Raw genomic sequence first — 26,006 nt, 5'->3', positions numbered from 1 at the left:
TAGTACAATTGAAGTTTTATTCTAATGTTTTTAATCTCATATCATAAATTGCAGTTGGCAAAACTATGAAAATAGGAAATCAAATTACCTCAAGATGGAACTAAATTTTGAATAGGGGAGGAAGGAACTCAAAACATCACTATTAATTATATCCACGTGCCTATTTTGAAATCACAAAAGCTGATGCAATTGCAAACAACTAGTATGCCCCACACACACCTTTTTTGCATTAGTGAAGCTTTTTATCAAGAGAAAGACAAAAGCTAGTGCTACAAGAGCCATCAGTCTGATGCATATTATTTAAGTGTACATCTGTGCGTCCCTTGGCATTTAGAGAGAGTAGTGTATAGTAGTAATAGGCTGGTTGATATTTGCCAAACTGAGTGGATGGGGCATTTTATATCTGCTTGAACACCAGCTGAATAGGAGAAAAACACTGTCTGCTTCAAAAGGAGACCATTAACCTTAGCCCAGCTCTGCTGATCAGGAGAGAGGAAAAGCACTTACTATAGTGGTGATATAAGAGCAGGCATGCTTATCTTTGTAATGGGTTATTAGCAACTATGGAGATCTGAAGGCTGGAGAAAGGATTTTCATTCAGAGAAGACAAAGGGGGATCTTGAGCTTCTCAATTAGCTTATCTAAGTGGGAGTAAATCATTATTTTGATTTTGAGGTTCACTATAGTCACCTCAGTTATATGATTGGAAGACATGGGTACCAGTGAGTACAATAAGCTAAACTACTGTTTTGATATTAGTGTGTTCTTCAATAGATAATGAAAAATGTGAAACATGACATTTAGTTTAGCAAATACTTCACTGGGCCCTTTTACAGCGGAGGAGTAAGTAGTTTAAGGAGGCTTTTTGTTACTTACTTTCTTGAAACAGTTAATAGGTTATTGCACACCCATATATAGATAGAACCTGCTGGAGCAGATCGTTGCCCCATCTGATCTAGCACTCCTAAAGTGACAAATTGGATGCCAATGAAAAGCAAACAAGGATGAGAAGATCTATCTATAGAACAGAAATTCAAGAATCGCTTTCTTAGGGAAAACACAAGTTCACAAATGGACCTTACAACAGAGAAGTGTAAAATGTAGAGGCATAAATTTTTCTACCTGATCCTCGATTACTTCAGGATACCTACGTGGCTATTCACAATTTGACATACTTAATTTGGACTTACTCACCTTCAGAAATAAAGTCAGTCACTGAATGTGTGAAGGAATCACAGATCACGATTGTGTAGTACCTAGCCAGTGCTAAATATTTTGGAGAAAAATACCCTTTCACTTTATCGTTTTAAAAGTTGATTTTCCTTTGCCAAGCTTTACTTAAAGGCCAAATTAATCTTTTTATGTTATTGCCAGCGGGCAGCTTTATCAGACATTTTCACATAAGTGAAATATGCAATGGATTTATTTCCAAAAGAGATTGGCCTACAACTTTTTTCTGGGTGTTTTACCTTTTGTTTTTATTGAGCAAAAAGTTATTATTTGAATTCCATTCCTTTCAGCCTCTTGCCTGTTGCTTGGATACTGTATCAAGAGTGTAATTGGTAGCTGAGCTTGTTCCAAACTCAAATTAGAAAAGTGCTTCCTTTTTCTTACTTCCAAACCGGCTTTTTTGCGAGAGATTAACTGATGTTGTAATGGTGAGGAAAATAAAACTGTGAAGCAAGGGTTTAATCCTACCATTGAGTACTAGGTGATCTCTTTGTCAATCCACTCACAATCCTTATTTGTTTCTCTTCCAACAATATGGTTGGAAAAAGAATATTACTTCAAAACAGAAATGTATTCTCCCTTTAGAAGGCTGCCTATCTGAACTTCATTTATTGGATGTATAAAACAAGGTCTTCAAATTGTGTATCATTCAGTTATACATTGCTTAAAGTGACTTCATTTTTTATACCAGTACTGCTATAAAAATAATAATTTGATGTCTCAGTACTGGGCAATATTCTGCCTTTTTAAAAACTGAAATCATATTCTCCTATGCAAAAAATATAAAGAAATTGCGGGGAGAAAGCTGCTGAAATATTTCTGTCTAGCTAACAGTTTATCTAGGATTTTTCCAGCTCTTCAGTTTGTACAATGTATGTGCCATATTTCATCAAATATCTCAGCATTATACTTACATTACAGACAATACCCCAAATGCAAATATATGAAATTGTGTGGGCGGATTGGAATATTTAGGAAATACATGTTTTATTTGTTTCAGAAAGGAATGTATTACATTTGGGATTATAAATGTTGAAATACATCAGATTATTCTTTTAACATCTCTTTTCTCCAACTTTTTACAAGCATTAAGTGCCATTTTGTTGCACATTTATGGTATAATTTCCAATCTTAGCAGTTTTGAATTCCAACAGAAGGCTGGGTTTTATTGGTTTTCTCGGGACTCTTAGTGGAGTGCTCTGTTGATGAACTTTTTAATAACATTCTCAGAAAGTATCTGTGTTATAATATCTCAGTGATAAATTGTTGTTGAAAATATATTAACAAATACAAGTAGTCCTTCACTTCAACAGTTCATTTAGTGACCATTCAAAATTACAACAGCACTAACTTATGACCATTTTTCACACTTATAATCATTGCATCATCTCAATTGTGTGATCAAAATTCAGACACTTTGCAATTTATTATTTTATGCAATAACAATTTGAGTTATTCCATTAACTATGGCAAATCGGGCAAAATTCACTTAGCAATTTTCTCACTTAATAAAAATTTGGGGCTCAATTGTGGTCATAAGTCAAGGGCTACCTGCAATTTGTTTTGAAAACTGGAAATATTATTGGAAAGCAATCTGAAATTACAATATTGTTGCATTGTTATACCACCAGAAATGTAAATATCTGGCTGATTTGCACATTATTAACTGCTTATATTAATCACCACCTCTTTTTTTTTCTATTTTCATGATGATTCCACATGAAATCAGTAGTTTTGAATGTTTATGTACTCGACTTTGGAAAAATAGATTCTCCCAACTTTAGTAAGATAGATTATAATGCCACAGGTGCTTTCACCTACACTAAGAATTAATATTGGTTATTTTTAGAGAATAGTTGACATGGCATTATGGGCTTGGTTGGGAAGTGAACTAGGTGATCTATAAAGTCCCTGTCAACTTTTTCATTCTGAGTGAGCCTGTATGTGATACTGATGGGTAGCCTAGTAGAGTTCCAATTTCAAATCCCAATTCATCCAGCACTGAACTTAGTAGATGACTTAGTAGATCTTTGCCAGTCTCTCAGTTTAGTTACCTAATAGCTTTCTTGTGAAGGTATAATAAAATGGGAATAGGGAGAACCATCTAGAACCCCAAGGCCTAGTATTATGCTAATAGTTTTTTTAAGTTGAGGAAATATAAGTTATCAATTAACCTAATTGTAGCCAAATGCACATTTTTCAGACAAGTCCAAGAAAAAGAAAAACATAGGCCACATGAGCATCTCATGATTATTTCAAGGCATTGCTGAAAAAGAATGCATGTGTTTGTGTGTGTATGTATGTACAATTGTGGTTTAGTGGTTTAGTGGTTTATTAGCATTTGTAGGCCGCCCTTTTCCCTGAGGGGACTCAGGGCGGCTCACAGAAAACCAGGGAAGGGGGAATACAACATTAAGATAACAACATATAATAAAATAATAAGCAACATACATTCATCATTCGGGCGGGGTGGCGATCCTTATCCCCAGGCCTGACGGGCGAGCCAGTTCTTCAAGGCTATGCGGAAGGCCCGGACGGTGGAGAGGGTACGAATCTCCACGGGGAGCTCGTTCCAAAGGGTCGGGGCTACTGCTGAGAAGGCCCTCCTCCTTGTAGTTGCCAGCCGACACTGGCTGGCCGATGGAATGCGGAGGAGGCCTAGTCTATGAGATCTTATAGGTCGTAGGGAGGAAATTGGCAGAAGGCGGTCTCTCAAGTATCCAGATCCACTGCCATGTAGGGCTTTATGGGTGATTAATAGCACCTTGAAGCGCATCCGGAGATCGACAGGCAGCCAGCGCAGCTCGCGGAGGATAGGTGTTATGCGGGTGAATCGAGGTGCACCCGCAATCACTCGCGCGGCTGCGTTCTGCACTAGCTGAAGTCGCCGGATGCTCCTCAAGGGCAGCCCCATGTAGAGCACATTGCAGTATTCCAGCCTAGAGGTCACAAGGGCCCGGGTGACTGTTGTGAGGGCCTCCCGATTCAGGTAGGGCCGCAACTGGCGCACCAGGCGTACCTGGGCGAATGCCCCCCTGGTCACAGCCGTTAAGTGGTGGTCAAATGACAGCTGTGGGTCCAGGAGGACTCCCAAGTTGCGGACCCTCTCTGAGGGGTGTAAAATTTGACCCCCCAGCCTGAGTGTTGGAATATTGGCCAAATCTTTGGGAGGGAAACACAACAGCCACTCGGTCTTTTCTGGGTTGAGCACAAGCTTGTTAACCCTCATCCAGTCCATAACCGCCTCAAGACCCCGGCTCATCACGTCAACCGCTTCATTGATTTGGCACGGGGCGGACAGATACAATTGAGTATCGTCCGCATATTGATGGTATCTAATCCCGTGCCTGCGGATGATCTCTCCCAGCGGTTTCATGTAGATGTTGAATAGTAGGGGGGATAAGACCGAACCCTGCGGCACCCCATAATTTAGGGGCCTTGGGGACGATCTCTGCCCTCCCACTAACACCGACTGCGACCTGTCCGAGAGGTAGGAGGAGAACCACCGTAGCACGGTGCCTCCCACTCCCACCTCCCGCAGTCGTCGCAGAAGGATACCATGGTCGATGGTATCGAAAGCCGCTGAGAGGTCGAGGAGGACCAGGATGGAGGAATGTCCTTCATCTCTGGCTCTCCAAAGATCATCCATCAACGCGACCAAGGCGGTTTCAGTGCTGTAGCCGGGTCTGAAGCCTGACTGGAAGGGGTCTAGATAGTTTGCTTCCTCCAAGGACCGTTGGAGCTGGAAGGCCACCACCTTCTCAACAACCTTCCCCAGGAAGGGAAGGTTGGAGACCGGGCGATAGCTGTTAAGAACAGCTGGATCCAAGGATGGTTTCTTCAGGAGGGGTCTCACCACCGCCGCTTTCAGTGCGGCGGGGAAGTTCCCCTCCCGAAGGGAGGCGGTTACAACCGCCTGGATCCAGCCTCGTGTCACCTCACTGCAGTTAGCAACCAGCCATGAGGGACACGGATCCAGAACACAGGTGGAGGAACTTACAGCTCTCATGGCCTTGTCCACATCCCCGGGGGTAACGTCCTGGAACTCAACCCAGAGCTGTTCTACTTGGTCCCCCTGTGCCTCGGCTGGAACTGCAGGTGTGGAGTCCAAGTCCGACCGAAACCGAGCAATTTTGTCCGCCAAGAATTGGGCATATTCTTCAGCTCTGCCCTGCAGGGGTTCCCCCGCCTCCCTTTTATTCAATAGGGAAGAAAAGAATGCATGTGTTTGTGTGTGTATGTATGTACAATTGTGCATTTCAAAATTTTGAACTGAATGAACTTTGCTGGAATATGTTTCCCCATCCGCCCTTTGGATCCTTCCTCTGAATGTAAGTTGGCAAAGGTTTCAGTTGTGAATTAAGTTCATATCATGGTTTCATGCTCTCCTTCTACATAGTTCTGTCTGGTTGCCATGCAGTAGCTCATTTATGTGGCATAGATACAGCATGCAGACTGCCAGTGCTACCTCTTACATCACATCAGAGGTGACAGTACCTAATCGTTCCCATTGATCTTAAAAATGCCAAAGACAGTATATACTTATTATTTCATTGGCCATCTCCAGATTGGAAAGAAATTATGGAAGAAGATAATGGCAATTCACTACTGCACTTTTACCAAGATAGTAGTGTAGTTGGGTCTATCAAACATTGAAGAACTCTTTTCTTGCTCTCATATCAAGTTGTCATCTGAAGCTGAGCAAACCATCTGCCCATCTCTGGCAGTTTTGTTAACTTTTTGTTAACTAACTGTTAACTTTTCGAGTGTTGGAGGCCTTTTCCTACCTTTTTATAACAATATATGAAGAGAACCTGGAACTCAACCACTTTTCAACCTGTTTTCCTTATTTTAAACTATTACCCAACTTCTTTATAAGCAAATCTTTCAGATATTTATTTTATGCATCTAGCCAAGGGCATAACTACCTATTAAAGAACTGCAATTTGAGTCCTGATAGAAGTCTAAGCCTAATTCATCTCTCTGCATATTAACTGGCACTTAGTGTTTTGTGGTTCAAAGGTGCATAGCAACACCTGTTTGTGAAGGGTGGGGCAGTGACATTTCAATGAATATACCTGCAGGTGTTATGTGCTGCTGGGTCCTGTAGAAATCTTGACTGAGTGTAGTATAAAAAAAGTAGCAGCTATTACAACTGAACAGCATGGTAATACAGATATACAGAGATGATCAAAAGAACCAATCATTTTCACTACAATTTCAAGAGTGACAAATGTATCATTGCATGTGCTAGCTAGATTTTCCTGGCATCCTGCTTAAACCACAATGCAAAAAAATCCATCTAGATAAGGAGGACAAGAAAGAAATTGTACAGGAGAAACCTAAGCTCTATTCTCTTACCATAGGAGAATAAAATGGGTTGTAAATCCAGAACACCAAGGAACGTGGTGTTGCAGAAGCCACCTTTGAAATTCACTGCCTCAAGATGTGATAATGGCTTTAAAACTGGATGAGAACTCTGGTCATGGCTGTTAGCTTTAATAAAATGAAAGGCTCATCTGACCACTGAAACAGCAACCACACAACAGGCATTTTCCACTTTGGCCATAGGAGAGAGATTTTTGCTCTCTGTTTAGATTCATGATTTCTTTCATCAGACAAACATTTTCATGCCACGGTTTATGAAACTGGCTTGTACCATACACATCATATTAACATTAACTACACTTAGGGTTTAGAAAAAGCTCCAAGCTCAGCCTATTGAAATTCCTCCTTGTAGCTTCATTGGAGAATCAAAAAGGCAACGGGTAGGTGCTACATGGATGTTTGCTGTGGCTCATTCTTATGATATTAAACTATAGCTTGAAGCAATGGTTTTCAGCTTTTTATGCAAGTCCCTCCAATGACTCATATCAAAGACCTGTATTACCCTTCCCCCCAGATCAAACTATCACCTATATACTACTAAAACTCTAATGTCTGCAACCTTTAACTGAACGAAACTTTATATCATAGGGCAACACTTTTTCAACCAAATGTCTTTGGAGCTTCTCAATCATCCAGGGTAATGATTGTTCCAAAGGCAATTTTCTAAAAGGCTAGTTACCTTTTGAAAAAGCACCTTTAGGTTTTTCAGCCAAGGTACCTAAAATGGGCTACCTTACAGAATGCATTTAAAATCCAAAATCCATGACTTCAATGGAATTGAAATTTGGTTAATTTTATAAAACATTTTATGATATAAAAATCACATTAAAGCATTTTGTGTCATAATACAACTCCTTATGTTTAAATGCACTATACAGTTCAACATGGGCTGTTTCAAGACAGGTATATTTTTGAATATCTTCCTGGATTTTTAAGAACTTTTCCAGTGCAGGAAGTACATTGGAAGCTCTGCCATTGTTGAAAGCATTGAGGAATCTGGCAAGAAAAGTACCCCTCTCCTGACAAAGAGGCATGCAATTTACATTTCCCCTCACCCAGCACTCATTCCTAACAGATGCCCATGACCATTGGATAATGTACCCAATTACAATTTGTAAGCTTGGCACAACATTTTGAGCTATATAACATGTTGTATAAATCATAACATGCTAATCCAAAAATACATCAGTTTATGGCTTGACACAACGTATGAACCTGCCTATTTTCCCAGAAAAAATGCTTATGATGGGCTTTCTCCATTTTTTAAACCAATTAAGTACTCCTGATTCCAAGTGCCTAATGTTGCATGCCAATCTGTCAAAGCAGTTGCACATTTAATGTATTATTTAAAAATGGTAGCATTGCAGCAGACATTTTGCATGCATAGGAAAGAGGCTGAGTCGAGGCAAGTCTTGATTAAAACAAAAGCAATTTGGGTTTGCAAAAATGTATGCTGGTGAAAACAGAACATGCGAATTTTGTGATAAGAGGCAAATTTAAGCCTGGATATTTGTGTAGCAGGAAGTAATCTAAGATAAAATAATTATTGTCTTTAATTCTAGGGTCCAAAATTGGGAATAAATTATCCCAGTTTAGATAACACAACACTTCATTATTGATTGAATTCTTTCACAACTGTGATAATATTATACTGTGTAGAAAATTTTGGCATAAATGTACTGAAATAACATTAAATAAAAGTTTAGTGGTGGAACATATGCACATTATAACAGACATTCCAGATTTAATTTATTTTATTTTCAACAAATAGACAATAGAATGATGAAAGTCATCTGGAAACACTTATCGATCACAATAGAGAAATGAACTAGACAAACATGATAGCTTAACCCAGTATAAGGAAACATTTAACCTAATAATGTATAGTAAACCATACAAGACAATGTTTCAAAATTATTTCTCATTTGTTATACATCAATCTTGGAAAATCTGGGGCCCGAAGTTCTGATGCAAACTTGACTTTATTTTACATGGACTTCAGAAGATACTGAAAGGCCATTGTACATTTCAAAGCCCACTTGTTTTGATCCCCACCCCCACCCCATAATGTAACTAGAATTCTATTATTGTGAAAGTTTTGGTTCTAACTCGTCCATATTTGGCTCTGTCTCTCTCCAATATTGGAATAAAAAACATTTGGCCATATTGGCATAGATTCTAGGGAAGAAAGGTTTCTCCCACATTTTTTACAAAATCCAGATATATTATTATTCCACCTCCCCATCTCTGCTGGTGAGAAAATTATAAACTGCTGTTATATTGTGCTGCTCAGCCCAGGAATACATACATTTTCCCCAATGACAGTACTTTATTAACCACACACACAAAGCAACAGTTACAAGATAATTTGAAATCTTTACAGTCCAATACTGTAACCTAACTTAAATGCTGAAAATGCAGGATCAAAATACATAAACATAGGAACAGCATTGCAACTCTATTCCAAATTTAGAAAATCAATTCTGCTAATTAGAACGTGCATTTAAAAAGAAATAAGAACTCTGACAAGAAACTCCTGCCCTGTATTGACAATGTTTTAGCTCCTTCCTTCCATCCTTCCCCTCTCTCCGCCTCCCCCCTCCCCTCTGAATATATCAGGATTTTCTTTGGCAGCCTGGAATCTTGGAAGTTGCCATCTTAACTCTTCCTGATAAATACACCAGAACAAACACTTATTATATTCCAAATGCATTTTGTCAAAGCTTTGTTTTTCTAATGAAAACGCATGCATGCAACTGCACAGAAAGCTTCATCTCCTGTTTCCAAATGTCAAAACATTTAGCATCCTCAATTAAATCAAAGCTACACTTCAAGGTGAAGAGGACCCTTTTTCTTCTTTCCCCCCAAATGCCATTTGCAAGTCTTGCAAGTTGCAACGTCTACATTTCTAGTAGTTCTTCTCGTGCATGATGCTAAATACTGAACAACATTCCAAAGAGTTTGCTATTTTGTGTTCAATTTCCCTTTCCTTCTAGTGCAGGGGAGGAACAGCGTCCTCTTTTCGAAACGATAGTAATCTGAGACTTTTCCGTTACAATAAGCTGTTAACAAAAGATGTAATTCCACCAGCGTTGTGTCGGGAGGTACCATTGCCTCTTTACCGTGTGCACTTTCATAGGTGATTCATTCCCCCCCCCCCCAAGTATTTAGATTGGCCAGGAAGGACGTGCTCATTCCAAAATTCCTAGCCTCCGGGTTGGACGTGGGGACATGTCCCTTTTGCAGTGAGGTTTTGGTTTCCAGGAACTTTGTGCCTCCTTAATAACCCCGCCCCGTTCTCCACCCACCGCCTTCAGTCTTTGGTACAGTCTTGGTTTCCCTTCCTCTCTACAATGCTTTATGCTAATATGTGACATCATCACTAAATACACAGTGAGTGGCTACTAGAAATTACAAACGAACAGGAAGGTCTGAGGTGTGTGTGAGCTACTGGAAGCGTTAGGCAGGCAGGAGGGAAGAGGGGCCGCCGATGGCTCCATGCTACCTCTGCGTTGGCTTTGATTCCGATTTGGAAACTAGGAAGGGGAGACTTGGAATTTTTTGTTTGGTTTTTTCTTAATTGATTAATTTCATTAAGGTTGGCAACCGAAGTCAATTTGAAGCCTTAAGATTGCGGGTGGCGAGACTGCAATCCAAACATCGTGCTCATTTCAAACTGCATGCCTTGATAAACCATCTGTCCGTGGATTGCTTTTAATTTGAATGTGATATTCAAGCTGGACAAATAAAACATTTTTAAAAAAATCTGGGATCTGCTTAGATTTTGTGTTAAAAGCACCCAGTGAGGGTTGCTATCCGATTTTTAACGAAACACCAAAGATTATTTATTTGTATGCTGGAATTTTAATATCCTACCACGTCCCTTCTAAATGGAATTACAGAACCCAGCTAGCATGCCCGGATCCATGTCCCCTGGTTATACTTCTTCAGTGCCATATAATTATAATCAATTAGAAGGAAGATTCAAGCAGTTGCAAGGTAAGCGCCATCTCTCTCTCTCTCTCTCTCTCTCATAAGGGGCGTTGCTATGAAATGTTGCTCACTAACACGATGAGGTGATTTTTGATGCTCCTTAGTATGAAGGCTGATAAGACAGAAGAAGCATTGGTTGCAAAATAATAGATATTGGGTTGTATTTCTTTAAATTGAAGTGGATTACCTTGTTTTCCTGTCTTCTGGTATTGTAAGCTTCTCTTGGTTCAACCATCGGAACATGATAAAGGCTAACTCGGACCTTGCCATCTAGAACAATAGGACAAGGGAAATGGGGAAGAGGGAGTGGTCTTTTTGTTTGAATCCCTTCTGGCGATTTACAGCCTTCAGGTACTAATCAGAAGATTCCTCTCTGATTCTGCTTAGATAATATGTAAGCCTATCTATCTATCCTTCCATGCCCTCAAAACACCATTGGGGTCCATTATGCAGTGTTTCAAGACATCTTCCGCCTACTTGGGTAATCCCATTCTTAGCATTCCATTGATTGTGGCAGTCTTCCTCAATCGAGTGCCCTCCAGCTCCAGGGCAGTTCCTAAAACTGACCCATCATGATTAGGAGGAGTTGCAGTCAACAACACATCTATTTGGATTAAGCTAATATCTTGGAGCCAGAGCAGGGAAGGATCTTTCCCAGTGCTCATTAATTTTTCCCCCATTCAAAATGAAACAGTGACAGGAAGAAAATTTGCTGTTTTGAAATGAAATTCTACATGATTGATTAGAGTATTTTTGATCATTTTACAGTTCAATCCTTAGTATATTGGAAGCAATGGAGTCTGGTTTCTGTGTTAATATGGTACTGGGGAGCCGGGGAGAATTCTAGTTACCAATGAAACCAGCCCTTGATGGAATCTCAACTTAATGTATTATCTGACTTAGCTCCAAATGACAGTAGCTCCTTCACAGATACACTCATTGTTTCTGGAATCAAAATCTATCCAAGGAAGTCAAAAGTTCAAACCACACAGAATATATTTCTTATTTTTAATCTCTACCATCCCACAGACAGGGAACTGCGGTTTCCTCCAGAAACAGAAAGGAACTAAAAAAAACCACCCAACTCTGGGTTTGTTACAGAATTATGTTGTTAGGATTCTATATTGGTGTTTGTTTTAGTGTTCTTATTCGCTGTATTGAGTTCATCCTTGTGCAAAGGTTTGTGAAAATAACTGCAGTGCCAGATGCAAATTGATAAAATTGTTCCAAAGTTAAATATAAAGGAAGTGGAAATTGAGGTAAATGTAAAAAAGATAGGAATTTGATAAATACAAGTATATCTGCAACAAAATATTGCCTTGTGCTGAGATACATCAATTCAATTCTTTCCGGCCCCTCATTTTTTATTTTCTCTTTGCTAATCAGTCAGTGCTGTATTCTATGATAATGGAACATAAGATTTTTATATTTGAGTCTTATTTCACCTCATACTCGCGTTATTTTGAAAATGTGCAACCATGGTGCCTTTTGACTGCCAAGAGATAGATCCCTATCTGGGGTGGATTGTTATTCTATAGCAATGAGGGTGCAGCTTGTACTGTACATATGTGTATAGCATTTCCCATGTCATCTGCAAAGCTCCTGAAATTTGTTGCAAAATGTTAGATGGTGGCATGATTTTCCACAATTTTGAGAAATGAAGCTGATACAGTAAGCAATCTCTATAGACCTTTAAATGTAGCCTCCTTCCCCAACAAAATCAAGTGGAGAAAATGTACCTTCCTTCTCTCCAGTAACTTCAAAATGTTGCTGTCTAACTAGCAACATAAGCAGCCTTTGGGTGTTTTTAAAAAAAAGCTGCCTGACCCAGTAAAAACAAGAGTGGCTTTCCATATTTTAATGATGGATAGTTTGTCTGGGCCGCGACAAGGAAGAGGAATTTTTGGTTTCCGGCACACTGGCCAGCAAGTCTTTTGGTTACTGCTGCGCATGCCAATCAGCTGGCCGGTGCACATGATCATGCCGGGAAACAGAAGACCAGCTCTTCCAGTTCCGCCACTGCCGCACTTATAAAGTCCAGCTGATCGTCGAGTGCGCATGTGTGCCAGAAACCTGGAAGAGGAATGGGTGACGCCGTGCATGCCAAGCAACATGGCTCCATGTGTCACTTCGGGCCTGTGTGCCATAGGTTCACCATCACATTCCTATGTGCTGAATTTCCGCAACATGCTAAGGATGGTCAGTTGTAATCTAGGGTAGTTTTTTGTGACTTAATGCTTTACATAAACCTATTCTACAGTACCAGATTCATTGCAGAATCAACGATTCGGTGCATTTGAATGGAACCAGAACATCTTAATTCAGAAATATCATTAGTGTGTTGCGTAAACTCTCCAATGGTTAGTGTGTTAGGTGAACAAATAGGGGAGTCCCATAATCAGTGAAGTGAAGCAGATTTTCTGTTTCTTGTATTTAGGATTCCTGTTTCTGCTTGAAAAATTGAAATACCAAGAAATGACAAGAGTTGAAATAACTGCTTATTAAGATTTGTGGCAATCTCAAGGTCATCCCTTCCCCTTTACTCCCCTTCCCCATGCTTTGTAGGAAATGGCTTCCATTCCAGAACACAACTCAAATTTTGAAAGTTCATCCAATTAGAAAACTGGGATGCCCTTGTTATATTGAGGCTGTTGTAGGGGGAGGGGAGGTAGAAAGACTGTTTAGAAAATGAACCACATCCACAACCTTTTAACCACATGGAACTTGTTCTAATTTCTCACTGACTTCTATTGTGGCTTTGAACCTGTTACTGAAAGGAGTACTGAAATTTTGACATTAGGCAGCCTTCCCTAATTACTGCTCTCCAAGAATTTTGGATTTCAGTTCCTTAATATTTGATTAGTTTTGTTGGCTAAAAGTGGTAGAGATTTGGCTAATTGGGATCAACAGACACTGTGAAAAATCTGGTTTAAAAAGTGGTCAGGAAATCACTTCCTAAGTGGTCCTAAAATCAGACTTATCTATTTTCAATTATGTTGTGGTTCAAGAATGTGATTTGTGTTTTTAATAAGGCATTGATTACACATGTATTTAAGTTATACTCCTAAGTATCAGTTTATCTAGCAAAATTACAGTAAATTGAAATTCTCTGTAATTCTTTCTTTGTGAAAAGTATTGAAGGTTATTTCATCTGCAAATCCAATACAATGTGGTAGGGAGAAGAAGGGTTAAATCATTGTTTCTTCATACTTCAGTGGAGGCTTTTGGAATGTGGGGGGAATGGTGCTGAAAGATTATGTTTGGAGTAGGATTTAAATACAGGAAATCTTTGAAGAATGCACATCATACCAAAGGTTAGAATAAATTATAGTATACTTTTGCAAAGTCATTGCTGACAACTACCAAACTTTCCAAAGCCAACAGTACATTGTTTGGAGCTTGTTTAATTGGATCAATTGTTCAGAAAGAACACTTCCTCCAGTCATTTATTTTGTATAAAAACAGAAAACTAATATCCTTCAACTCAAAAATGGAAAACTAGTCCTACAGCTAAACTCTATGGTTCTTCATCTATGAACAAATTGATACTTCATTAAGATCCTAGTTTCTGATTACAAATTTAATTTACAGTACTAGATTATACTTTTAAGCTTCAATTTATGTTCTGATAATCGTATATAACATTGCTTGAATAAATTTATTTTATTTATAGCCCTCACATTTATTTTTCTTCAGATTGTTTCTGTTCCCTGTATTTGTAACAACTGTCCTGTAAGTTAGGGCAATAATAAAATTATTTTCTCAGCAATGCCACTGAACTTCATGGCTGAATAGGACTGTTCTTAGAGTAGAGCCAATCAATCCAGGGCTAATTATATTTCTGCTGTTGACTCTGTAATATCTGATTATAATTAAAGTGAAAAGCAATGATATATTTTTTGTCCTTGGATGTGAAAATAATTTGGAAGAGAGTATTGCTTTGCTTCCAAACATCTGAAGAACAATTTGTTCCATTAATTTGGATAAGTTGGAGAGAATTAGGAGATGTCTCCTTTTCACAATTTAATGAATTCTGAGGAAAAGAACCTTCTTTAGTTTAAACCAGCAGCCCCCAACCTTTTGGGTTTTGTGGAGAGAGTTTTTCTGTGGACCAGAGGGAGCATGATTTCATGTGCTGCCTGCATCCCACAGATGGGGCTTTGCTTGTTTGCATGGCCCAGTTCTGGCATGCCGTGGACGAGTGCTTATCCATGGGGGTCTGGGACCCCTCGTTTAATTTCTTATCCTGAACTTTTAGATCTCAGGAAGTGGGAAGATGCTTGTTTTTCTTTTCTTTTTAAACTCCCAGCCCCACCTGGTGGAAAACCGTCTGTATGTTAATGCTCTGGAGCAGCATGAAGGCTAAACTGCTATTAATTTGAATATTTCCAGTTTTTTTCCCCTTGTTCCTAGCTAATAGACTAATGTAGGTGGGGAAATGAGTTCTGTACTTTACAAAACATTTGTACTAATCTTTGTAAGAAAGCCTATGTTGGAAGTGGTGGGGGGTGGGATTTCAACTGTACTTTCAGACATATCTTCCTATAAATATGTTATGTTGAGAGAATGATTGCCGCAACACACTACATATGAACTGTATCTATCTGAAGGAAGAATTGGAGCCCTCCCTCCCTCCATCAACTTAATTTTGTGCATAATTTCAAAAAGATCTTTTGAAAACGCATCCCAACTTGCACTCCAAATCTCCCAGGATCTGAAGGCTGTTGTTTTCTTAAGTGAGTCCATTCAGTTAAATACATTCTGCTAATTTTAAGGTTTGATGGCCCTAAAAAAATGCAACCTCTATCAAGTAATTATAAGACATGTCTTAGCTGCTAGTTGTTTCCTTAGCAACTCCAGTTCTTAGCAGAAAGCTCCAATTAACTCCCTACCAAACACTCACTAGCCTTTATTGTGAAGTGAAGATAAAATAACAAACTGTTTGAATTACAAACACTTGAATTTGTATCTGACTTTTATTCATAAAATCCCTTTATATTGATTTTGCAGCCGTTAAGAAACCTTTTTAAAATGAATTGCATAAAAGAACCTAACAAAACATGAAATAACCGACTCCACATACTAAACCCTTAACATTAGAAGCAACCTATAAATGTTGATGTCTGCATCATATTTCAAAATATTTTGTGGAAAGCATTGAATTTGAAACTGTTTTGAGAGCATATGTTTAGTACAGCCTAAAGTATACTATTTGTTTCTCAACAGCAATATCACATGCAATCAGGAATTTTCCTAGCAACGTGAAGACAATATGTAATCTCATGATATTCTTCAGTTGAGATACATGCATACTGTGTACTCATAAAGCACATGATTTGTTAAAATTGCTTTGAAATGCAGTTTCTTTTTTTAAAAAAAATCTTCCATATGGTCAAGCTGTTTTCTTCTCACCATTATTTTTTCACTGACGTTATATACAGTACTTTTTTTTCCTGGTTGCAAAGATTTCAGTTTTCATTTCTGTCTCTTTCCTCCCCTATAAAAATATTATTTCCTGGGCTTTCTTGGAGGAGACCATTTGACATTTATTTGAAAATCCATTTGCCATGATCTTGGTTTGGTTGAAGAAGAGTAGAGGTTGGGAGTTTTTTGCAAATGTGATATATTCCATGAAAAGTCAATATCCACAAGTTACTCTTGGTGATAAATGTTTTTTCAGTAATACATTTACATAAATGTATTACATTCAGTAGTACATTTAAGAAAAATAATAGTGTATTAATGAAAATAAATTGGTGAACACCAAATTATGATTTTGAGTTACAGGTTTAGGGTCCCTTTCCATTTTTGGCTTTTTAGTTCTACAGATATGGAAAGGACCATCTTTAAAAGGTTCAGGAGGGCTGCTTGAGAAGATGCTGACAACATTGCCATTGGTATTATGAGATCCTAAGATAATGCTAAAACTTTTTTTTGAAGAAAATTCCTTTGTTTGATAGTGGACTGGATAAGTTGATAATTCAGATATGTTGATTTGTACACTGGGAATGAAATTGGCTATTCTCATACATTTGAACGATCAGGATTTTTATGCTTGGCTTTGTGAAACAGATGAGTAGGTGTGACTTTCTGTTTCCTCTTTGGAAAGAAGCATCTGACTCCAAGATAAAGCAATTAAGTTGTGGGAGTTGAAAATAAATAAATTTCAATTTATTTTTATTAGATAAATAGACAAAAATTGATAGTTAGCATAATTGGGGAAAATATCATGCTTCACTAAATATCATATTTATGAAAAGTATTACTGAGTAAACCCACAATATATTCTTTAATCATTTTGGATTTTATCACTCAGAAATTTTCATTTGCTATTTTTTTCCTCAAATTCCATTTATCTCCCACCCGCTATATATCTGAAGAAGCCTTTTCTTATACATTTTATATGATTGGCATCTCAGGTTTTACTGGATCACCTACCTTCCAGAGTTTAAGGGTCAAGCAGAGTGTATTCTGAACGTTAACTTGATTACATGCTAGTTATTCATGGTTGGCAGTGTAGAATACATGGAACATTTAAAAACTAGTTTTGTCCTGTTACCTTTTATCTGTATAATAATTAGTCAACCACATCTTCTTTACCTTATGATTCTCTGTAAAGTGCCATATATATGGAAAGTTGCCATATATATGGAAAGTATATGGAAAGTTGTAGGTAGATAAGTTGTGGTTACAAGACAAAACAGATGAGTGTTGACACATTTCAGTATGACATATTTTACCTTGAACATGTCTGTCCTAGAAGATCAAAAGGTTGAAAAATACTGGAAATATTATATAAAATGGTGCTTTACAATACCAACACAGCAACGCATTTAAAGAAGACACGTTTGAAAGAAAGACATTTGCTGCAGGAATCTAATGGAGATTTAATTCAGAGAAATTGATGTATCCATTTATAGGTAGTCCTCAATTTATGAGCATAATTAAGCCCAAAATTTCTGTTGTTAAATGAGACATTTGTTATGTTTGCCTGTCATTTTATGATTTTGCTTCCAACGTTTGTTAAGTGAATCACTGCAGTTGATATGTTTGTAATGTGATTGTTAAATGAATCTGGCTTCCTCATTGATTTTTGCTTGTTAAAAGGTTACAAAAGGTGATCACATGACTGCCGGAGACAGCAATGGTCATAAGTATGGACTACTTGTCAAGCATCTGAATTTTGATCACATGATCATGGGGCTGCTGCAAAGGTTGTAAGTGCGCGAAATGGTCATAGGCCACTTTTTTCAGTGTGTTGTAATTTTGAACGGTCACTAAATGAACTGTTGTAAGTCGAAGACCACCTGTATTGTATGAGCAACAGAGCTTATAATTACATCTAATTTTGAAACTGGAACTCATTGTTTTCCCTTTATTTCAAATGAGTGAGAAAAGGCAAATACTGTCTCTAGCTGAGCATCATATTGCCTCTTATTGACTTCACAGCAACATCCTTATCCTGAACTGCCTTAGGAGCCTAAAATATTTAATACAAATGGTATCTTGTATCTTACATTCTGACTAGAATATTTTGGGATTTGAATTCTTCCAGTTCACCCCTTGGGTACATTAGAATGTCCCTAATCTGGTTGGTTCTTCCAGAATGTACTGGGGCTTTTAAGGTTCAATTTTCAGCAAGAAGTAGCTACTTGGAAGTTTCAGAAAAACAGTGAAGTTTTGTTTGTTTTCTAAAAGAAACACAATTCCACAAAACACAGTAATTGTCTGTTGAATTCTCTGAATTATTGGTTTGTTGCTTCATCTTGATTTTTTTCATGTTTTTATTTCATGTTAACTACCTTTGATACTATTATTATGTATAATGGTACTGTGTTGTGAAGTTGCTTAAATGATTCTTGGCAAAAAGAAAACAGACTATAATAAAGAAATGGGACCAGCAACAGGACCTTTTCCAGTTCAATATTCCAAGCATTCCCTTCCATTTCTCTCCTCCATTTTTAATTGGTTTTCTCACACCAGCATTTGTTTGTCAGCCAGTTTCCTCACAAGTTCATGGTTTATTTTGGCCTCTTGCCTGTTCCTTTTCCAAATTTCAAAAATCATTGTTCTACTTCGTTACTTCAGAAACAGCCATAGATTTCCTAGAACTTTTAACCGACCATCATGGTTATAGGTTGTTCATTTAACATACTTCAAGATATGGACTTCTATGACGATCTTCCCTAAGTTAGAAGGAGATCAGTCTTGTTATAAATGAAGAAACAGCACATATGTAACTTCTTAGCAGTCCAAAGGTATGAATTATTTTCATATAGCCTCCATTTATTGATAATTTGCTCTTCAAAAACTGGCGGAAAGCTGCCTATTATTCTCTACCACCAATGAAGAATATTCTCTATTCTCTCTTTACAACATTATCCTTACAAATGTATTCCAGCATAATTCCCATGCTGTCTATGAGTAATGGAAGTTATAGTTCATCACATCTAAAGTACAGCACACACAGGATTGGTCTACACGTAGTGTAGCATATTTTGAAAGTATTCCAAAAAAAGTGCAAGTAGTATCTATAACCTTTAAAGCTTATATGTATCTTTCAGTCAACCTGATTTTTTAATAGCATTCCAAACCTTTCAGTAGCTTGCACAAATAATGTTGAAAGGTTTATCTTATAAACCTTATATGTTTATATATCATTTTTATTATTAAGGTAAAGGTAAAGGTTCCCCTCACACCAGGGACGTGCAGTCACTAGAGGCAAGGGAGGCGGAGCCTCACCAGTCTCCTCAGGAAAAAGAAAGAAATTTAAATATATTTTTTTAAATAATTAAAGCCAAGATAGTTGCTACCAGATTCCAGCTCACAGTGGCTTGGTGTCTGCTTAGTGTTAACCAAAGCAGGAGGCAAGAGAACTCGGGGCCTCTTTTCCATAAGGTATTTTTCGCCTTCTAAAAGTTAAGAAAGAGTTAAAAAGCAAAGAAGTTCAGATGGAAAAGAGGCACTAATTCTCCCGCCTCCTGATCTGGAAGCAGCCAATCATGTCTTCTTGAGCACGCTTGTGTTGGGCGGGGCGTGCTTCAGAGGAGAGAAGAGTGGGAGAGAAGGAGGAGGCTGGCTCTTTGCTGCAGACCTGGGCTCTTGGCGGCTCCCACGATGCAAAGTGCCCCACCATCCCCGCTGCTGCCGCCCGCTGCCCCGGCCTGCTTCTCCAGGTTCCGCCGCTGGAAGTCCCGGATCGCCTCTGGGGGAAGGCTGGGTGAGAAGCGGAGCGAAGCTTCTCTGTGGCCTCCCGGCGCTGCGCAGAGGCTCTTGCAGGAGCACGTGTCAGCGGCCGGTGGCCCGGAACGGCCCCGACTGTGAGACAAGGGAGCGCTTAAAGCTGCCGCCGCCACCACCCCTCCTTCGCCCGGTGGGGCGGTGGCGGCGGCAGCGGCTACTTTAAGCGCTCCCTTGTCTCACAGCCGGGGCTGCTCCGGGCCACCGGCCGCTGGCACGCGCTCCTGTGAGAGCCTCTGCGTAGTGCTGGGAGGCCGTGGAGAAGCTTCGCTCCGTTTCTCACTCAGCCTTCCCCCAGAGGCGATCCGGGACTTCCAGCGGCGGAGCTTGGAGAAGCAGCGGATGCAGGGCGGGACAGCGGGGGGGGGGCAGCAGGGCACTTTGCATCGCGGGAGCCACCAAGCGCCTTTGCTGCAGACCCGGGCGCTTGGTTGCTCCCGCGATGCAAATTCCCCCCCCCCAACCGAGGCGGACCACTGCCCTGCTGAGCTGTTTCGCAAAAGGATGCCCAGCTGAGCCTCACCAGGTATAAACCTCACCGCACGTCACTGCCTCACACATATGTGCTAGTCGTTCCCGACTCTAGGAGACAGTGCTCATCTCCGTTTCAAAACTGATGAGCCAGCACTGTCCGAAGATGTCTCCATGGTCATGCAGCTAGCATAACTAAACACCGAAGGCACACGGAACTCTATTACCTTCCCATTAAAGGAGGTCCCTATTTTTCTACTTGCATTTTTACATGCTTTCAAACTGCTAGGTTGGCAGAAGCTGGGACAAGTAACAGGAGCTCATTCCATTAGGCGGCGCTAGGGATTGAACCGCCGAATTGCCAACCTTTCTGATCGACAAGCTCAGCATCTTAGCCACTGAGCCACCATGTCCCTATTTTTTTATTAATAATTTTATATAATAATATTTTTTTGATTATTAACCCTGGGATTTATATCCTGATCACCTTTAAAAGATATCCTATTTGAAAATACTGAAGAGGTGTTATGAAACAGAAAACTGTAATGTTGCAGAAAAAAATTACGGATTTACAGAAACTCCTTCCTTTCGTATCTAGCTTGCTTTCTTGACATTGGCCAGTTTATTAGATTTACTCATGTATTCCTTTGCCCAGATACTGTGGCCTGAATCTGCAAATGTATTCATGGTATACCTTTGTCCTGCTGTTGCCCTCAGCCAAATCTGAACAAGATTCTGGCATAGGTATTTAATTACTGTACTTCCTTCAAAAGCCTTTTGTTTCCATCTCCATCACCCTTTGGTTCCCATTTAAAATTGAATTGGAAAGGATTAAATGTCTGTTATTCAGTTTCAGCATAGGATGTTAACACAGTTCTAGCAAAATAAAAGAGCCCAGTCATCTAATATTGCTCTAAAAAGTTGGCTTAAAAAGAATAGGAGCTTCTCTGCCTATCTCTAACCCTTCTCTGCTTAAGCATACAAAACAGTTAAAATAATGTTTTGGCTCCTAATGTAACTAGACTGTATCAGAAAATCCCACTGTGCTGAATAAAGAAAGGGGAAATTAAAGCCATTTACTAGAGTAAATTCATTTCAGATAGCTTTTCCTTTATATGAAAACATCAACATAATTATTTCAGAATTTTATTGTTTATGATACAACAGAAAAAGGGGGTGTAGCTTGGCAGGAGAGAGTTTTCTGCAAAAGATCTGAGGTTTAGTATCTCCTAGAAGAGTTGGAAACACTTTGGTTTTAAATCCTGGACATTCACTGTAGAATCCCAGAGTTCTGACCAGAATCACTCTTATAAAAGGAGAATTTTCCTCTTATATCTTTACTACTACAAGTAGTATCACAGATAAGTACCGTACACGTCCTTTGATCTTAACTGAAGTCTTTGCAATGGTTGCAATCCTCTTTTTCTTGCGGCTGATCTTTGGTAGTATCCATCAGTGCTCTTACCATATTCCCAATGATATTTTCTGACTTCCTCCTGAGGCCATTACCCCATCTTTTATAGATTCAATTATTAATAATCGACTGTCATGGTGTCAACCATGAAGAAGAGAAGGAAAGCTGATTTTGATCATTCTGCCACCATTTCAATTATTTCCAGACCTTTCTTCTATCCCTCCCTCCCTCCCTCCCAGCACGGAAGGGAGGGAAGAAGTAGTGGCAATGGTCACCTGTCTTCTCAATGCTATTCTCAGCTCAAAAGCTACAAAGTTTGCTATTATTTAGGGAATCCTGCCATAAGTGCCATAATTTCTCATTTCTAGTGCCATTGGTGAAGAAGAGTGATATGCCCTAGAAATGTCCACTTTCTTTCAACTGAACAAATAAGAAACAAAGAAAGGAAATAAAATGCAGTAAGGGAGAAGCAAAGACAAAAATACCAGCTTTGTCTAGAAGTTAATAGAAGGCGCTTTTCCCAAAAGTTGCAGAGGCGGCATGATTTCAGCCCCTAGTTGCGGGCAAGCAGTTAGTTAACTTGTTTTGATTTATCAATAACAATAAACAGAAAAAGGTAGAAAGATTTAAAAAAAATGAGGACATCACCTCCCCCAACTAACTAACTAACTAACTAACTAACTATCTATCTATCTATCTATCTATCTATCTATCTATCTATCTATCTATCTATCTATCTATCTATCTATCTATCTATCTATCTGCTGGTCTTGTTGCATTCAGGTCTTTTTCTGTGTAAGATTGAGATTGTCTTGGCAAAGTTTCGGCGAGGTCTCACTCGCCATCTTCAGGCTGGTGTTTTCAGCTTAAAGCGTGGTCGGAGTTGCCATCTTTCTATCAATCTTGGTGGGGTGTGGAGTGCTGGTTTTGTTTCAGTAAGTGGATTGATTGGCTGTGTAGTTGTATCATGATTGGTAGATTGGTGCTGGCTGTGTCCCCATTGTTGTTTTGTGTGGTGGGTGGGGCTCGCTGGTTGACTAGGGGTGATTTCCAGATGTCTGATATGTGGGACGTATCATCACATTTATTCATGATGTGGGGGTGTTTCTCTATTTCGATAGCTTCCATAATTTTTCTCTTGTTGAAGTGTTCAGTTTTGGAGATTAATTTGGTTCCTTCAAAATTAATTTCATGTCCTGTAGCTTTAAGATGACCAGAAACCAGAGTCCCCTTTAGCATGATGCTTTAACCACTACACCAAACTTTCGCTCTCTTCTTATCAAACAAATCTTCTAATCAAACAAACTCTTTTCCTACAAGAGCATATAAACAAATCATGGGACTCTTTCTTTGGTTTGCTTACTGGTTTGTTTTTAATCCTGATCTCCAAATAAGGAGCTCTGTCTAGTTTTCTTAATGAGCCCAAAGCCTGTATTAATTTCTCTCATGCTGATTTGTTTGGGGATATAAACCCTAGATGGGCATGATATAAATCAAAACATAGAAGGAGCTTCTATGGTGTGGTTTGTTCCTGGCTTTGGTGGGAGGAGTTGGATGAAACAGATTTAGCAACATGCCTTAGCACAATACTTACATACAGTCAAGCCAAAATGTTGAGAGCAAATGTGATCTGATGACTTTGGAGATGCAGAAAGATCAGCAGTGTGAAATAAATACAGCCAAATGAAAAGTGGGATAGAGAAGAGATTCAATTTGTAATTTATTCCCAATTGAAAATTGTAACTACAAAGCAGAATAGGAACATGCAATGCTATATTGTTAAGATCCCACTTGTCCCTCCCTCCCCTGTAACATTTTGCTCTTAACCCACAATTCAAGAATTCCTACTCTTACAGCTCTGATAATGCAACTGTAAGCAGTTTGTGCCAGGTGAAAACAAAGATTCTGTTTTGGTTAAGTGTAAAGTGGAGGATGGGGATAATTCCAGGTAGCGAAGACACAGAAGTGAAGTGCAACCAGGAAGAGAAATGCAAAGAAGGTGTGTTTAACTCAAGAAGCAACATTGAACAATGCTCCAGGGAAGCCTAAAAATCTATGGTAAAACATCACAATAAACTGGTTTATTAATTCCAAAAGATAACGTGGATCTCAAAAGGAGAAAAAATATCTTCCTGTTCATGGATACGTATTAAATCAAGGTTGATATTTAGCCATTAGTGAGCAGAATAAGAAACAGGCTTTTGAGTAGTAGCTGAATCTTTTCTCTTCCACTTAGATTTTTTTTTTCATATTGTGCTAGTTCAAGCATAACTCTAAACTACAATTAGATGAGTCTGTCTCATGTATGTATTCACTTTCTCCAATATATGAATGTGTAGCAATTCAAAGATATAATTTCATTTTTGATTAATAGTACCATACTGTAAAGTTTGAACTCAATCAAGTTTTGGTTAATTTTATCTGTTATTAGTAGAACAAATCCAGTCTTATTTATTGATATTGTCTTACTTTAATTGTACATAATTAAGACGACCAGTTTTAAGATTCATGCCATAGTAAATTGTGGTTAATCGAATACAAAAGCATTCATTACTTTTTCTAGCTCTAGGTGTAGAGAAAATATATTATTTCATTGCACAGCTGTCAAGGTGTCGGAAAAAAAGCATTAAAATATTTATCAACATAAAATGTAGACCTTGATTTGGATGTTGGAAGGCTCACTCACAGATACTGCTTATCTGAGCAGCAGGTGCTTTTGCTCAGTGTGTGTCTTTGTTGTCTGTTTCCATATTTAAACGACTGAGTATTTGATATTGGCTGTTCTGTTTATATACATAAGAGAAAGGGAGGAGTCAAAGGTTGTGAGTATGTGTGCTGCTGTGTGCAAAGACTGATCTATAGTGCAATTCAGCCATTATCTCTGACCTTTGGATATATGAATAGGACTTACTTGAACTGCAAACTGTATTCTGGAGGGCATAAGATGGCTTATTTCTGTTGCACAGCCTGCAGTCTTCGATGTAACCCAGATGTGTCAATGGGCCCAACTCTGTGTGAGCATCTTATACAGGGCCAGTGATTTCTTGATATGCTGATCTTATTAACTCATGCTTTCTGCATAATTAGACACAAAAACAAGGAGATAAATCAGTGCATATACAGTATTTTACTGTGCTTGCCTCCCTAACTTTTATAAAAGTTCAGAAGTGAAATTCATTTAGGAACATTTTTGGTTGTTGTCTGGAGTCCTTGGAAAATTAAAAAGACCCAATTAACATTCAATAAAATTAAAAATACTTTGAACACTCTAAAAGATGGTTGCATTTATAACAGAGAAAATGCATGAGAAATGCCTATGGTGATATGAGCAGCATCCCACACTACCTGCACTGCTACCACTTTAACCCATACAGAAGACACTCATACAGGAGACCAAAGCAAAGCTGGCATGACACAATTGACATGAACATGAAGATTATCCAGTTGGGCCCAATTCTGCATTTCACTTCATTAAATGGCATTCGTTGACCTGAGAAATGGACCATGGACATGCGACAAAAAGCTAGGAAGAAGGTTTTAAGATATCTATAAATCAAGTATTTTAGAAATAGCTTTTCTTAAATCTCAAAAGCCTTATCACTTCTGCCAAAAAAAGACAATGCAAAATGCCTCCTCCCCCCCCCCTGTTTGCTCCTGTATGGATGATTATTGCTCATGCTTCTGATTTTTGAAGTGCAAACTAAAGTCACAATAGTTGATAAAATATGTGCTAGTACAAAGGGCCTTGTCCAGTCCCCAACATAAGGACAGTCCTACGTTGAAAGCATTCTTTGTGAAAGAAAATTACTGTAGCTAAACTAATACTAAACAATCTGTCTCTACAAACACTCTGAATACACTACTGTTCTCCCTCACTCTTAAAAAGAGATTTTAAAAAAAGATAATGCTGAATTAAAAGACTTCAAGGTCCTTTACAATAAGCATATAGAGAACATGGCATGTGAAAGGTCTTGCAATACTACTAGCTTTACTGCAAAAATAAAATTACAACAAAACTTTGAAATGATGCGATTAGGAATGAAATTGAGCTTTTATTCATCAACAACTATGGTACTTTTCCTGGTGTACATATATAAATGATGTCCTTTATTTGGTTAATTAAGTCTTCTGCCCTTCTCCTAGTGGTGGAGCACAAAAGGGCTAGCCATTAAACGACAAAACATTGTTATAGAACATCAGAAAGATACGGGAAGGTACTAGGTTTGTTAGGGTCAAATTCTTAGTGGCTCCTGCAGGATTCCTCTCACAG

General features: G+C 38.8%; 1 protein-coding gene across 4 annotated transcripts in view; it reads left to right on the top strand.

Moving 5' to 3' along the window:
* The window catches only part of SPTBN1 (spectrin beta, non-erythrocytic 1), a 179,381-nt gene that overhangs the window by 61,684 nt on the left and 91,691 nt on the right, over window positions 1-26,006 (top strand). Inside the window, exon 1 of one of the 4 annotated variants that reach the window (XM_087717525.1) lies at window positions 10,095-10,617. The exons of the other annotated variants lie outside the window; for them this stretch is intronic. Coding sequence (XP_087573651.1) covers window positions 10,509-10,617 — 109 coding nt within the window. The 5' untranslated portion in view covers window positions 10,095-10,508. Of the gene's footprint in view, window positions 1-10,094; window positions 10,618-26,006 lie in introns of those variants that run through there. 4 annotated transcript variants of the gene reach the window in all.

The sequence above is a fragment of the Thamnophis sirtalis genome, unplaced genomic scaffold, assembly GCF_051295495.1.
Source record: "Thamnophis sirtalis isolate CommonGarterSnake01/CBP01778 unplaced genomic scaffold, rThaSir2_p1.2 scaffold_6, whole genome shotgun sequence".
NCBI classification, from domain to species: Eukaryota; Metazoa; Chordata; class Lepidosauria; order Squamata; family Natricidae; genus Thamnophis; species Thamnophis sirtalis.
The sequence above is the reverse complement of the archived record's forward strand: the minus strand, read 5'-3'. Positions and strand labels throughout refer to the sequence as shown.